This window comes from Pistacia vera, unplaced genomic scaffold (genome assembly GCF_008641045.1).
Source record: "Pistacia vera cultivar Batoury unplaced genomic scaffold, PisVer_v2 Contig245, whole genome shotgun sequence".
Lineage (NCBI taxonomy): Eukaryota > Viridiplantae > Streptophyta > Magnoliopsida > Sapindales > Anacardiaceae > Pistacia > Pistacia vera.
In genome coordinates, this window is record NW_022196052.1 from 1 (window position 1) to 15,801 (window position 15,801).

The window sequence follows — 15,801 nt, forward strand, 5'->3', positions numbered from 1 at the left end:
TATCTAGGTTGAAAGTCAAAAGTGTTTTCCAAAAAAGAATATTAAAAAACCTTAATCTTTAATGACAGCAATTTTATATGCAAATTATGTGGAACCTTAGCACATGCATTCCTGATAAACAAGATACTTCCGATCTTAATTATAAATTTATAATAATAATGATTTTTTTTAATCTCCATTTTACAGACATTCTCCCCTCTTTTCCAAAAACATATTTCAAAACTTAAATTATATACACTCTTGCTATATTAAAGTTATCATTTTATTTAATTAAATAATCAAATACACCACACCAACTGTCTAATCTTCTTCAAATTAAACTCTGCTGCTTCCTCTCATCTCATGGCACCAAAAATGAACCACCTATTAGGTTGCAGGTTTTGTCAACTCAACTTCACTTCGACTCATCATAATTGCACAACTCTTTGAAAATATTCTTTCAGAAATACAAAGCGTAGAGTATAAGTATAGTTTAATCAATGTTTAATAAGTAATATAATAATTGGAAAGGTAAGATTTTCACGTGAAAAATGAAATCAGAGGGTTGGGTTAGATGTGAATAGAATCTTGAGGTCTGAATTGTCTGGACATAATTGAAATTGAACACAAAAAAGCCAGCTGAAAGTGCTTTGATGACAGACCTACATTTGACATATCCTTTTGTTCAGCAGATTGCAAAGTGCTTTTTAAGAAACATCCAAACGAGTCCTTACAAATTACTATGCAGATTGTATTGAGCATCGAAGTAGGGGCCAAAACAATATTATTTGATAAAGCCTTTTTTTTTTTTTTTTTAATGGAATCAAATAGTATTTTATTTTAAACCCCTTTTATTCTCTGCCTAATTAATTTGCCTTCATAAACAGAAAAGGGGTGAGGCAGGCTGGCTAAAGGATATTGAAATAGGAATTATGTAAGTAAGTGAATAAATCATGTTATGGGAATTAAATAAGAAGAGAGATTAGAATATTGAAAATGGTCTAAATGCATTTGAATTCAACTCAGTGCCAACTCACTTTTCTTCTTATAAAAACCCAACCATCAACTAATTCCCACTTTGCTACTNCGGTGGGAAAGTGCGACCAAATTACGTCTCAACTCTCGACTCTTCCTTTTTGTGCCTTTTCCTTGCCCGTGTTAGCAATATTATATCCTTTTCTTGGGTTAATTCTTCTCAGTTGGGCTTTTCCCAACCTGTGTGAGCTAATTTCCTTGGCCCAATTACAACATGTAGACGGTCTTCTGTCTTGATAACAAAGTGAAAAACCCCCATGGGCTAATATTCGGGCCATTATGGAAGCCCACGAAATTATTTGATGAGCCACTCATATTTTATGAGTGAACATATAGACGGTCTTCTGTCTTTCCGTAATAAATGACTTATTCTTCGTAAGAAGAGTAAACGACTTTTTCACACCCAAGGTTTGCCTTAATACCACTTTCCACCCTAAAAGTTTTAAAATACCACTTTCTTACCCAAAGTTTATATTCCGTTTACTGCCCATAATACACTTTCGGATTTGGAAGCCAATGGAGAGCAAACTCGGTTTAGACTATAGTGGATTTTGGAGAGAAGATGTCAGTGAGTTTTTTAGTGGTAGCAAGTTGGATTTTGGTAGTTGGGATTGGTGACTTAGAAGGAATGGTTGTGCATTTCACAAATTGCTTGATTGCCGGCGATTGCCAGGGTCGACAGGAGCAAGGTTTAAGGGGGTTTAGTGAGTGATGATTAAGGAAAAGAATGGTGGTGATTTAGGGTTATAAAAATGTCAGAATCGGTCGACGATTGGTTGGAATAGAAACTTTGGGGTGAAAATTTGTATTTTAAAACTTTTTTTGTGGAAAAGTTCAGTAAGGCAAACCTTCGGTGGGAAAAAGTAGTTTACTCTCATAAGAAAGGTCTAAATTAACGTGTCGGTCAAATCTAAAAGCCTAATTAATTAGGTATTGGTTTCATTCTTGTTTGAAACTGCATCCAACAAATTTAATGCTTGACTTTGATGTCAACATAACGACATAAATTTGTTCATCAATATTTATATGAAAAGTAACTTTGCCATGTTCCTATAGTTTGGCACCTAATATCTGCAGCTTTGAAAGAGTCGGTGGCGCTAAATCATGATTAGGGACTTGAAAATTTCCATAGAACCATTAACATTATTCGGCTTAAATAATATAGATTTGCAAGGCCTTATTTTTCACCCAATAAAACCTTATTAAATGGGAAGTTTATCCTATTTTATAACCCAGTAAGCTTGAGCATACCTAATTGGTGTGAGACTTCAACATTCCCTTTCACGGTCAAGCTCATATGTTGGGTCATGTCTGTTGATAAAGATAGTTTTTTGCTCTAATTCCTCACTAGGGGTGTTCTGTTCCGGGTACCCTGCATCTTTTGAAGAAACCGAAACCGACGGTTCCTTGAAATTTGAAACCAGAATCGAAACTAACTATTCCGATTCCTAAGTACTCAGAACCGGAACCTGTAATAGCGGTTTCGATTCCCTTTCTGGGTACCTTGTTAAATTCATGACCCCCAAAAAGTTTTTAAAATGGCAAAAAAACCCAAAACTTACAAATACCCCCCCAGCCTGGAACTTGTTAACAAAAATAAAATTACAAATTATAAATTCAAAATGACAAACTCCATTACTTTGTAAATATAGATTCTCAAAAGTCAAACCAACTTACTTTAAATGTTATGAAATATAAATATAAATGTATTCACATTACTTTTTCTATAAAAGTTTTTATTAACTCCCTACTCTTTTATTTTATTTTATATTAGTCTCGGTTCTCGATTCTCGTTTCAGGTTGGTTCCGGTTCCCGTTCCCGTTCCTAACTATAAGAACAAGAACCAAAACCGCACAGTAACGGTTCAAAAAATTTGGAACCGGAACCTACACGTTGATGGCTGGTTTCGGGTAGGAACCGGAACCAAACCCCGAGTACCCGCCAGTTCCGGTTCCAATCGGTTCTTTTGAACACCCATATTTCTCACCCGTTGGTCAAACTTTCAACTCTATTGAACATGAGCTCTGATATCATGATAGAATTTGAGATGAATCTGACTCCTCATCCAATAAGACTTTGTTGAATATGAGGATTATTGGGTCATACTTGTTGATGAAGGTAATTGTCGGCTCTAACTCCTCACCCGCTGATCAAACACTCAACCTAATTAAACTTGGACTCTGATACCATGATAGAATTTGAGGTGGGCTTGAATCCTCACCCAATAAGATCTTATTCAAAGAAAAGACTACATCCTCTTATAACCTAATAGGCTTGAGCTTGTCTAGTCGGTTTGGGACTCCAATAACCAGTAGTGGCTTCCATATTCACAAAGTCGTCAGATCTCATTTTCCCTGACCCACAAAGATTTCTGGAAATAATAGTCTAATCCAACTAGACTTTAAGTCTTCATTGAGCCCAACCTCAAAACAACCACTGCTACTTCTTCATCACATCACCCAACGTGACGACCTGAAATTTATTATTATATATATAAACATCTTTCAATTTAGATACGATTAGTTTAACTAATCTTACTAGGTTTTCTCTCTTTTTTTCTACAAGAAAGAAACAACTTTTAAACTCAAATCCGTACAACATGATTGACCCATTTTAAAACCACAAGAGATGGCATTATTTTAAAAATACAGTTAAGGCTCTTTTTTATGGATTTAGAGTTTAGACAGGTAATTAAAATCATATGGTTCATTACCATACTCAATTAAATCAAGCACAGTGATAATAATATTTTTTTTCTGGAGGGCAATAAAGTAAAAAAACGTTTTCCTCCTTTTTACGAAAATATAATATTTATCTCACAAATTTAAAATAGTCAAATATAGTGGATGAAAACGAAGCAAAATTTAGCCTTTATTTTCAACACTGGCTGTCAAATATCTACCTTCACCAATGACATGTCAACAGTTGACACCCCCACGTGTTGTTTTCGATAATCACTTATAAATATTTATCATACCATCATAGGGTTATTTCTGTAAATAGACTTAAAAATTCAGAGCAAGTAGAAAACGATGTCGTTTTGCAACCCAGGGTTTTGATATTTTAACTACAGTTAGGTAACCATGGTTGGATTTCTCTCACCAAATCAAACTTCTTTCTTTTATAAACCTCACCCGCTCTCAAAACCACACAAGAGAGAGAAATCAAAACGAGAACAACAAGAAGAACAAAAACACAAGCACAAAAGTTACAGACACGTTAAACGATTTAACTCAACTCAAAGCTTAAACAAAAAAAAATGGCAGCGGTGGGTTACTTGGACGAGGAGGAAGTCTGGAAATGTCAAAAACACCCTTCTAAACGTCACCGTTCTGGAGTCTGTCCGACCTGTCTCCATGACCGTCTCTCTTCTCTCTGTCCTGACTGCGCTAACGTCCGTCCCTGTGCTTGCAGCGCTGCCACCACGTCGTCATCGTCGTCTTCTTCATCGTCCTTTTCTCGGTTTTCAGTATCTGGAGGTGAGAATTTTTCTGCCGGGATTGGAACCGTCGGCCGTGTCAGCAATTTGATTGAGAGTGAACCAGCGTTTCGGAGATCAAGATCCGTGGCGGCGCCCTTTCTCCGGTCAAAGTCAAAGTACGTTGAAAATTTAGATTTCATGGGAAATGGAGTTAATAATAACGAAAGTAGAAGCAAGACGCCAACGTTGTCGTTTTGGTGGTGGTTGAAGGGAGGGAATAAAAATAGTAAAAGCAAGAGAGGTGGAGACGTGGAAGAAGAGAGAAGCGTGATGATGAAGAAATCGAGATCGGTGGCTGTTAGCACGACGTCGGATTATGGGAAGTCGAAAGGGGCAAAATGGTACTTTCCCAGCCCGATTAAAGCTTTCAGACAATCAAGGCTGTCTAAGGTGGTGGTGCAAGAACGCTCGCCTATGTACAGAGGTTGATTGCTCTTTTTTTTTNAAAAAGGAAGAGGGCATTTTCCTTTCTCAAAATCCATAAGTCCGAATTGATGGGGGCCCACGTGGGAGGAACAAGCCATGTGGAAAGGAAGGATGTCCCAGCGTACACGTGACGATGTCGTTTTCCAATTTGGTCGCACGTAACACTTTTTGGTCTCACCAATCAAACATCTTGTTTTCTTTAATAGGGACTTGTGTTTATGCAACAGACATACGCACACGCACGCTTGAACTCATTCGCACGCCCACTCCTCCTTTTTTTTATATATATATATATATATATATATATTTATTTACGTGTTTTAAGGTTACCTCATTTTTAGAACAAAATTATTTTTTAATTTTTGGGATTACAAACTTGTATTTTAAAATATAAATATCTTTTATCATTGTATTTAAATAAGATTAAAAAGGAGTTAATGATGATGCGTCACCAGATGTACAATCATTATAGTCTTGGCGACGTCGTATTCCAGAAATTATCCCAGTGTCTGGCTTACTGCATTTTATGTTTCCTAAAAGCGATTATGAATTTACGAATGTGACACTGTGAAATTTATATTTAAAAATTATTTTTAATTACATCTCTTCTTCCGCAAACCATTCACTAAATTATTTGCTCTTTCTGATGGCTCAGTTTTATCATTGTACCATTACTATTACCCAAATGGGCCTGAAAGATGGGCTACAAAACAGCACTGCCCACAGACTGTAAGTCCAATCCAGAGTCCAGACCCACTTTTATATCTAGGCGATTCATTCTCATCCACTCTCCAGTCTCCACCACAAATTTCATTCTGTCCAGCCATGAGCACAAATCAGGATTCCAATTCCAAACAAACCCTAATCTTCTCCTACGGCACGCTCAAGCGAGGCTTTTCCAACCATTATCTCATGCAGGAACTGATAAACAAAAACGTTGCCGTTTTTCTCGGTCCCCACATCACCACCCATCCTTACCCGCTTGTCTGCGGTCCTTACAACATTCCTTATCTCATCCACCTCTCAGGGTCAGGCAATCGAGTCAAGGGCGAGCTGTACTCAGTGTCGACGCAGGGACTCGCTCGACTCGACGAGTTCGAGGGCACGAAGTTTGGTCATTATGATAGGCTCCCAGTTCAAGTCCAGAGTGAAGAGGATGAGGGTGAGGGTTTGGTGGAGGCAGAAGCGTATTTTGCGAATAAGAGTTTTGCAGAGAGATTGTGGGAGAAGAAAGGGAAATTGGGGTGGAATGAATATAGGGAGACAGACGGGAAACAGTATGTGATGCCAGGCGATAGGGCTAAGGATAGTTGTATTCTTGATGATATCGAGCTGTTTTTGTCTTCTATCCAATAATTTATTGTAATATGCTGTGAGTTCTGCTTGGAGCATCTTCGAAGACTCTTGTGATATGATGTAAAATTTTTATTATAAAAAGTTGATTAATGAAATCAAGAGTTTTTTTAATCTTTTAAATATAAATTAGTATGTGGGTTTGACTTTCTAAGAATCAAATTTTACTTTTTTATTCTAATTTTAATTAATAATTTATAACTTTTCATACATTTTATTTTTTAATTATCTTTTCTATTAAATCTTTTTTTTAAAAATAAAAAATATCTTCATTAAATTTAAAAAATCTATTAGATTTTTAAAAAAAAAATTTCTTTATATTAAAACTTAATAAAGATACTCTTTATTTATATGGAATATGTTCTTTAAAATAAAGAGTACTATTGGAGACGCTCTTACAGTTCAGAAATGAAATAATATTTTATATAGTTAAAAATAGAGTACACTACTTTTTACTACCTAAATAATGGTTTAATGACACTTTTTTCACTCATATACTTTTAAAATACAATTTTATTATCTAAATTTATATTCTATCTCCGATTTCGTCATCGTTACAACCCTACACCACCACCATTCTCTTTCTTGACATCATTCACCAAAACCTCTCAAATCTACTTGCATTGACCTCGCCAATCATCAGTAATCAAGCAATAAGGGTTTGCACAGCCGCCCCTCCCAAATCAAATTCTGATTAATCTTAACTATCAAAATCCAATCTTCCACCACTAAAAGACTCATCGGCCTCCCCTCTTCAAAAGCCTAATGGTCTGGATTGAGTTTACTCTCTGTTGATTGCTAAAATATAAATTTAGATAATAAAGTGATATTTTAAAAGTCTATAGATGAAAAAGTATTATTAAACCATTATTTGGATAGAAAAAAATTGTTAACTCTTAAAAATATGCTTATATTATGTCCAAATACCTCTTTATGAGTCATTTCCAATCTGGGCTCAAGGCCCACTAATGTCATACAGGCTTGGGCAATCATGCAGGCCTTGCATGTCCAGTGATGTATGAGAGGTCGAAAGTCAGACATAAGGAACTTTTTTTTTCCTTTAATTAATTGGCTTAAAATATTACCTAAATTCAATAACAATGATTTTATTTTTTTAATTTTATTCCCTCTAGTAAATATCTAGCAGGATAATAAATGTAGAAGTGGGTCCTTCAATTTCATGTTGAAGTTCTAGAAAATTGATGAAGTAGTGATTGAATTTGAGGAGCCAAAGAAAATACGATATTGTAAAATAATTAAGGGTGCGTTTATTTTGTTATTTTGGATAGGATTTTGAGAATAATATTGGGTAGTTGAATAGGGTGAATATTACAAGGTAAAATTTAAAAATTAACAAAAAAAATCCCATAGGTTTGCTAATTTAACTAAACACCTGAATATATAAAAATATTGTAAAATGACAAAAACACCCCCCTCACCCACAATGCCAGATTTTGGCCACCACCATCGGAATCTGGCCAAAAAATGACGTTACGACGCAGGCTGGTCGGACTGACTGATCGTGCGTCGATATGGCATTTTCCGGCTAGATCCACCACGGATCTGGCTGGAAAAAGCCAGATCTAGCCGTCGACGGCCGCAAAAGGCTAGATTTGGCTATCAGCGAAGGCCAGATCCACTATGGATCTGACCAGAAAGTGCCAGATCAATGAATTACCAGCCAATTTTGGTCATTTTTACGCCGTTGTGACAGATTCCGGCAATCGCCGACGGTGGTTACTGGAATCTGGCAACTATGGGTGGGTGGGGGTATTTTTGTTAACTTTTAAAAAAATTTTCTTGGGGTGTTTAATTAAATTAATAAATTTAAGGGATCTAAAAGTAGTTAAAAAATAGAATAATATTTCCCAAATAATTAAACAAACATGTATTTTAGGAATAGGATGTGGAATAGGATAGGGAATAATAAAACAAAGGCACCCTAAAATGTTTAGACGTCACAGATGATGTAGTATTAGGTAGAACAGAAATAGACTGAAGCAAGCGTTGAAACAAAGATCCACTAGGTAGGCAAGCAAAATGAGATGGGTTGGTCCCTCCCACTAGTTTATGGTAGAGTTCGATAAATGAAGGCGCTGTTGCATGTGATTTCCCACTAAGCTTGACTGGAAATACTGCAGTGAATACGATTCAATTTATAGACATTGTCATTTAATTTTGAGTCGTCGGATTAACTGCTTCCGATATTTAATCTTCAAGTGGCATGCAGCCACTTCATAGGTCACACTATATCTATCGGTGGATCTGATAAAGGAACTGAAGAAAGTGGATGATCTTCCACAGAACACTATCGTTGAAAATTACAAATCGATGATTGTTGTTTTCCTAATTTCTTGTGGGGGATACCACATTTGTTTTCCATTGGATTCTGCTTGGCTGAAAAGGTGAGTATGAGATGACAATGTCGAAAGTGATTCTCATAGGCCAAGCACCTGCGAAAGTATGAAAGTATTTCAACATGGTTGGCTGGTCGGCGCCACATCTGCAAAACCCTAATAAGAAAATCACATGGAGGGTCTCAAGTAGCAGGAACATTGAGAGTGGTGAAACTAGTATACCCACTTTAATGGTCCAAAGTTCCCTAACTTTGCTTCATTATCAAGATTAATGAATGACTTTAGAAAGTGTCTCACGTTCTCTTCTTCTTATGGCAATACAAACTCAGGGTCGGCATATTTAGAATTAGTTGATTCGAACTAGATCGAGATTCTAGGAGAAATGGAGAATGGTATAGTCGTGCTTGTAAAGATGAAGGGAAAAGACAGAGAACTGATGTTCGCAAATAGAGTTTGACAAAAATTATTGTTTGACTAGTTCAAACCCTAAAGATCCCAGCCCAAAAAGAATTTCTCACAGTTTAATTTATTCTTTCTTTGTGTAGCACACCCCCTTGTTTAATGCAATGAAATGAAATATAGAATTGTGATGTGATTAATAACATGATATGGAATATCTATATCATTAAATTTTATGTTCTATATTACGTATTTAGGAACAATATTTACTAGTTTTATATTAATTAAATTAATATTATTGACCTAATTATAATATTAAATTAAAGTTATACTTTTATCTCACAAATGAGTAATGCTACATACATTTGCCGTATCATCCATTTCAATTTATTTCATTTATCTCTAGTTTTAAATTATTCAATCAAATTATATTGTATATATATAGTAGTACTGCTTACNAAAAAAAAAAAAAAAATTAAGATCTGAACCTTTGTTTTTATATTAAAACTTTTTTTAGAGATTTAATATTGAGGAAAAAAAAAAACTCTTTTTATATTCTTTTATACAAACAATTAACAATTTTTTTCATTCAAATAATAAATTCTTTCTTCCATCCGAATTAACCGTAACCTATTATTTATATCCTTAACTTTAAACTGAATATCGTCCTTGAAGTTGTATTATTTGACACTAGCTACTTGATACAAACTTTGAAAATTTAATGAAGTGTAAATGGATGGATCGATATTTCAAGGCATGCCCCAGTTATCACTTGGCTTACGATTACAGGATATAATAATTATTTTATCCTTTATTTTTTGTTTGATTATATGATCCAATTGTGAGTATAATATTGTTCTACAAAATAAATAAATTAATTTGTAATGGATCCATCCTTATATTTATGTATATGAATGTAAGCTAATGAAGAGTATGACGTCCTTTCCATAATCAGCATTCATCACCACAGCAAAAGAGGATATTCTGTATACATGCATACTTTGTTTCCTAAATGGTTTGTAAATTAAGAATATAATGAATCAGGCGCAGCAGCCAACTTACTTCAGCCGCAATTTGATCAAGAGCCAATCGTTTTATTGCATGGTGGGCTTTACATTGATTTTTACATAAACAATTAAACTAATTAAGATATGTGCTAAGTTTATTTACGACTAAAATATCATTTATGTAGTACGTTTCATTTATTGTGGCCAAACATTGTTGTAAGACATGTCAAAACTGTAAGCCCCAAGAAGAAATCGAAACACATGTAGCTAATTTAAGTCTGTAGTTTTTATTTCAAAATTGAGATTGTAAGAGAGATAATTTAATAAAGTTGTATTATATTCGAGATATATCTTTAAGAGGGAAGAATTATACTTAATTAAACTGAATTATTTATATTAAATTGTTATAAATTGTATGTGAATAAACAACCTATTTATATAAAAGTGTGATAGTTATGTAAGCATATAAAATATTACAATAACAATGCAATCTCTACAATAAAGAAAATATAATAATATCTAAAACACAATAGGAAACTTTAATAGTATGTTTTTCAGTACACAAGTAAATGAACTTAACGGTATCTAAGAGGAAAAAAATCTAGTATATATGATGCAATTAAATAAACCTTAGTAAGTGCACTAGTTGTGTTCAAGTAATAAAATGATGAATTGAGCATCGTTCTATAGAGATCAAAGCAATTATTCATAATTACTTAAAGCTACCTAACGTTATTTGAGAAAACAAAAGTTTAGAGTGTAAAACTAATGGATTAAAAAATAACAAAATTAAACAAATAAATAATGTGAAGAACTTTGTTGTATTAATGAAGTTAGGGTACAAATTTTCCCCTAATTATGCTTGACAACTACTCTTAATACCCATTTGTGCTATGAATTGGTAGGATTCTTCTAAGGCCAATTATTCTTATTCAGGCATAATATTCAACTTAATACAGATCTCTGTTTGCTTACTCTGAAATTAAAAAGCATAAATTTATCAATTCCTTACGACTAATTCGCCTTATTCAGTTATGAATTAGATGACCACAAATTAATCCTAGAATCTCTATTTGATTACTTCTAGTTTTAATACGTTGTGCAATGTTATTCCAATAAAACAATTATGAATATGAATTAAACAATAAACCCTAACTTCTCTATTCGAAACATCATCAAGGTAATTGAATCAATCCAACATTCATAAAGCATTAAACCTAAACTCTTACACAAATTCATAAACAAAAATCTGGTATTAAGAATAAAATTTGTTCAAAACATAATTAGGGTTTCATCCTCCCCTAACAAAGAGATTTACTCCATCCCAAGAACAAAGAAAGAAATGAAGAAGAAAGAAAACATAATCAGACTTGAAAATAACTAAAAATCAAACTCTTAAATCTGATCTTCAGTCTTCAAGCCCCAAGAATACGTCTTCTCCTCTAAAAAATATGCAAAATTTGTCCATTGACAACTGATCTCAATTATACTTAAATACCCAAAAGAGTCTTAAGTGAAAAAGGAAAGAAAAACTGATAAAAACGTCCTAATAGTTTCCGCCACAACCCTGGTCGTGACTAAATTTAAGTCACCATAGCCTAGGTCATGGTGCTTCCTGGTCTCTTTGTTTTCTCTTTGTTCCACCACCATGGTCATGGTGACCTACCAAGGCATGACTGTGGCCTTCAAGAATATTAGGTAATCTTAACTTCTTCAAGCTTTAAGTCCCAATTTCATTCCAATACTCCAATCTACTCAATCAAAGCCTGAAAAATACAAAAGTTATCCAAATCAATAGGTAACCATTCATATCTCAAACTTAATGTAAGTGTGAAAACTGAAACGATGCCGTGTTACTTAACTAAGTAATACGCTGTCGTTTCAGAAAGAAATCTAGACCATCAATCATCTTAAGATCCAACGGCAGAAATTAGTCCAATCCTGGTCAACTGTATATAAGCAAATGAGTCTTCAGACTTCAAAAAGGAGTTTTTCGATTGATATACTATGTAATAGGTTTTTGCTCTTTTAGGGTTTTTCGTCCAGTTCTGAAATCTTTAATCGGTGTAACTAGTTGAGTGATTGTGTTTGTCATTTTGGGAGAGGGTTATTGTCTCTCTAAGGCCTAAGGATCTTAGTGTTATTTCTCTAGGTTGATTGTTACAAGATTGGTTGATTTCGGGGTTTCGTTCTTGGATCATTTGATCGAGAGTCTATAATCTGTAAACTGGTTTGTAATAGTGCAGTGAGCTTCTTCCGTTTCCGACACTCAACGTGGATGTAGCTTTCCCATTCTTGGAAAGGTGAACCACAGTAAAAATTGTGGTGTTGAATCTTTTCTGTGATTGCTTGATCTTATAGGTTTAATTAGATTTGTGTGCGTTTTATTACAACACGTAACAAAAACAAACATCAAAACAAAGAAAATAAATTAGAAGCTAATCAAAACAACCCTAAAAACACTCAAATTATGCAACTTATCAATATGTTAAACTTATAGTAGAGATAAAATATGAAGAGGCTCTCAGAGAGCTTAAGGATATATATATATATATATGAAGAGGCTCTAAGAGAGCTTAAGGATATATATATATATATATATATATAGGCACATGTACAATTGGCGAAAGTAAAGAAAGCGCTTAATCTGAAGTCTAAACTTTAGATGAACTATTGTATGAGCTTAGTTAAACAAATTAGATGTGGAGCACAGCAAAAACACACTACAAGAGACTGGAGTGAGTGAGAGTGATGGAGAATATTGTGATGGCATTTGGTTTGGTTGTAATTAAGATGGAGCAGACAGTGAGAGTGGGGGCAACCATTCGTATTTTGCATCCACCAATCGACTCTCTAAGGCATGCCTACAAATTTCATCATCCTCCTGGCGTTTCTAAGCCAAGACATCCCGTCCCCATGGCTATCACAAAGATTTTAGTGTTGTTTTCTTTGTGTTATTAGGTTTAGGAATATGTTCTGCCACTAGAGCCCTTTTCACTTATGAAGGTGGCTCAGGAGGTGCTGATTGTGGAAGTGTAGGTGAAGTTGGTGGCACCGGTAGTGGACTGGAGCTGCTGGTGCTGATGACTCTGGATACGGAGGTGGTGGAAATGGTGAAGATGGTAGCCATGCACCTTAAACTTGAGGATAGAGTTATACGATATATATCTTAAACCAATGTGTATATAACACTAAAAAATAAGGTTGAAATTTAAGCAAGAATAAGCTGCTATGCATGTGTGGTATATGATGCCATAAGTTTTATGATAATATATGATATTAATATTTGCATGAAATATTTTCATGTTCAAATCAAAGAAATTTATATGAACAAAATAAAAGACCAAATACACTCTATACTGAATTATATTACACTTCTTATAGATAGAATTATGCTTTAAACGAATCCAAAATTCATTGATAATAATAATAATAATAATAATATAAGAACTTTTCTCAATTTTATGGTATTATTAGTTCATATTTGATTTTATATCATTTGATATTATTATAACCAAGTTAATATATGGGATACTCGTTTCAGCAAGCATCTCCGCACAGTTTTAGTTAAACTCTGATCGACAAATTAGATTTGGTTAGATGTAAAGAGGTCAGATCTCATGAACAGATCCACTCACATAAAGACCCACTACAAGTTTAAATAAGGTCCAACTAACGTCAATGTTTGATCTCTGGAATTTTTTAACTAAAAAATTCCACTCACTTCCATTCCAGACAGAAATTTAGAGATGTCTGGATCCCACAAAAATATTAAACCAATCAAAGGGGGATTATATCCGGTCAATTAAAAGGCCGTTGAGAGAGGAGCAATTTTTTTTTTTTTTGTTTTCAGTGCCGGAGCATATTAATTAGTTAGGGTCTGTTGACCAAAGATCATGGTGCTAACTGCAAGTTCTCAAAATGTCAGGACCTGACGGAAGTTTCACCAGTGTGTGTAAAGTATATAAGCAGCCACAATGTACTGTAACTAGTTAATCAATCAAATACAAAAAATTATTCAGCTTAGAATCAAGTTTTATCTTTCTTTTCTTTCAATTTCACAAGGGTCTACTGGAGGGTTTTTTTTTCACTGGTTTTGGGAAGTTTTTAATTAGACTGATTTTGAGGTAGTCTAAAACCATTATTTACCAAATTTTTTATGCACTGGTTTTAACCGGCTCAAAAACCCTCCCAGAATCAGTATAGTGTATTTTTTAAGGGTTTATAAAATACCCAAAATCGAGGTGTTTTGATTGGTTTTAAAATTTTATTTCACAAATACCTTATCCACTACAAAACTATCTCAATTATATCAAAAAAAAAAAAAAATTAACCATATTATGTACGTTTCCAACCATATTAAATATAAAATAATTTTAAGTAATTATTAAAATCTCATTTCTAAATGCATTCTTGGAGAAGTAGAGCTATAATATTTCAATTATTCCAGATGCTACAAAGAATGGTGAAGAAGGATAAGGATATTTTATCACATTTGAAGTTATAAAATACTAATTAGTAGAAAACAAATAAATAACCCTTACCTTGTAATTGAAAAAACAAAACTTCCAAGTATTGGTTGAAGTTGAGGTATTTTTATGGGCATATCTATAAATTTATCATTTTAAAAAACTGTCAGAAAGGCTAGAAAATAAACTCTCAAGCATAGGTTAGGTGTTTTGAAAACCCTAATAAAAACCTCTTGAAACCGCAACGATGGTTTATCCCCATAACTGCTACCATAAAACTCCCAAACGAACGTTTAGTAAATTCAAAAACAACTTATGTATATGTAATATCTAACTAATCAATTAGAGATGTGCGGTTAATTGTATATATATAATATATCCCATCAATTAAAAAAATCAAATAAAAAATATATGTATAATGATCAATCAAAATGTGTCACGTCAATGTATGTACATATCTCATGATTAATTTGATGTAAATTTATTATAGCTATAACAAGTACTTTATATATACAAAAACTGGTTAATTGAATTATTGAAGATATAACTTTTCATTCCTTTTTTAAATTGTTATGAATTGTACAATGGTATGATATCAGTATCATAGGAAAAAAAAAACGAGAGAGAAACATATAATTAATCGTTATAGGTATAATTTTTTTTATTAGAAATACATTATTGGAGTATTGCACTGCCCGAAATCTATGTGACTCGGTAAAAGAGTCGTTGGTTCGGTTAGAAGTGGAGGAACGCAGAAGCACACTACTGAAGAGTGCAATGAGATGAGTACAGTGGTTATTTTGTGTGTGTACAATGGACCAACACTGTAAGTGGGGGCACCATTTTCCCTTTGGCATGTGCTCCACTACTGTCTATGCCATCAACACGCCTTTTGACCCATCCATGCATAAATTCATCATTCTCTCCGTTTCTAGCCAACACATCCCCATGGCTACACACAGAATTGTTACTTCTGTTTTGTTTATGTTATAGGCTTAGGAATATGGTCTGCCACTAGAGCCTCTTCATTATGAGAACCTATTCACCACATTCCTGCAGTTGGCTATGGCGAAGGCCATGGTGCTGGTGGAGGTGCTGGATATGGTGGTGGTGAGGTCGGTGGATATGGTGGTGGAGGTGGCTCAGGAGGTGGTGTGGTGCTGCGCATGCAGCTGTAGGGGGAGACTGGGGATATGGAAGTGGGTTGGGGTAGTGAGAAGGTGCGTGGCGGTGGTTATGGAGGTGCTGGGTGACATGGTGGCGGTAGCGGTGGTGGCAGTGGTGGTGAGCTGCT

The 15,801-nt window shown here is 34.3% G+C and overlaps 2 protein-coding genes across 2 annotated transcripts; both read left to right on the forward strand.

Annotated features, from left to right (window-relative positions):
• The first annotated feature begins 4,152 nt into the window (after positions 1-4,152).
• On the forward strand, positions 4,153-4,934 carry LOC116131851. Its single transcript, XM_031417517.1, has one exon. The coding sequence runs from the start codon at positions 4,275-4,277 to the stop codon at positions 4,923-4,925; it is 651 nt and encodes a 216-aa protein (XP_031273377.1). The 5' UTR covers positions 4,153-4,274; the 3' UTR covers positions 4,926-4,934.
• Positions 4,935-5,693: 759 nt separating this feature from the next.
• On the forward strand, positions 5,694-6,389 carry LOC116131852 (putative gamma-glutamylcyclotransferase At3g02910). The gene has a single exon (XM_031417518.1). It carries the CDS (start codon positions 5,748-5,750, stop codon positions 6,276-6,278), a length of 531 nt encoding a protein of 176 aa, XP_031273378.1. The 5' UTR covers positions 5,694-5,747; the 3' UTR covers positions 6,279-6,389.
• Positions 6,390-15,801: the final 9,412 nt, after the last annotated feature.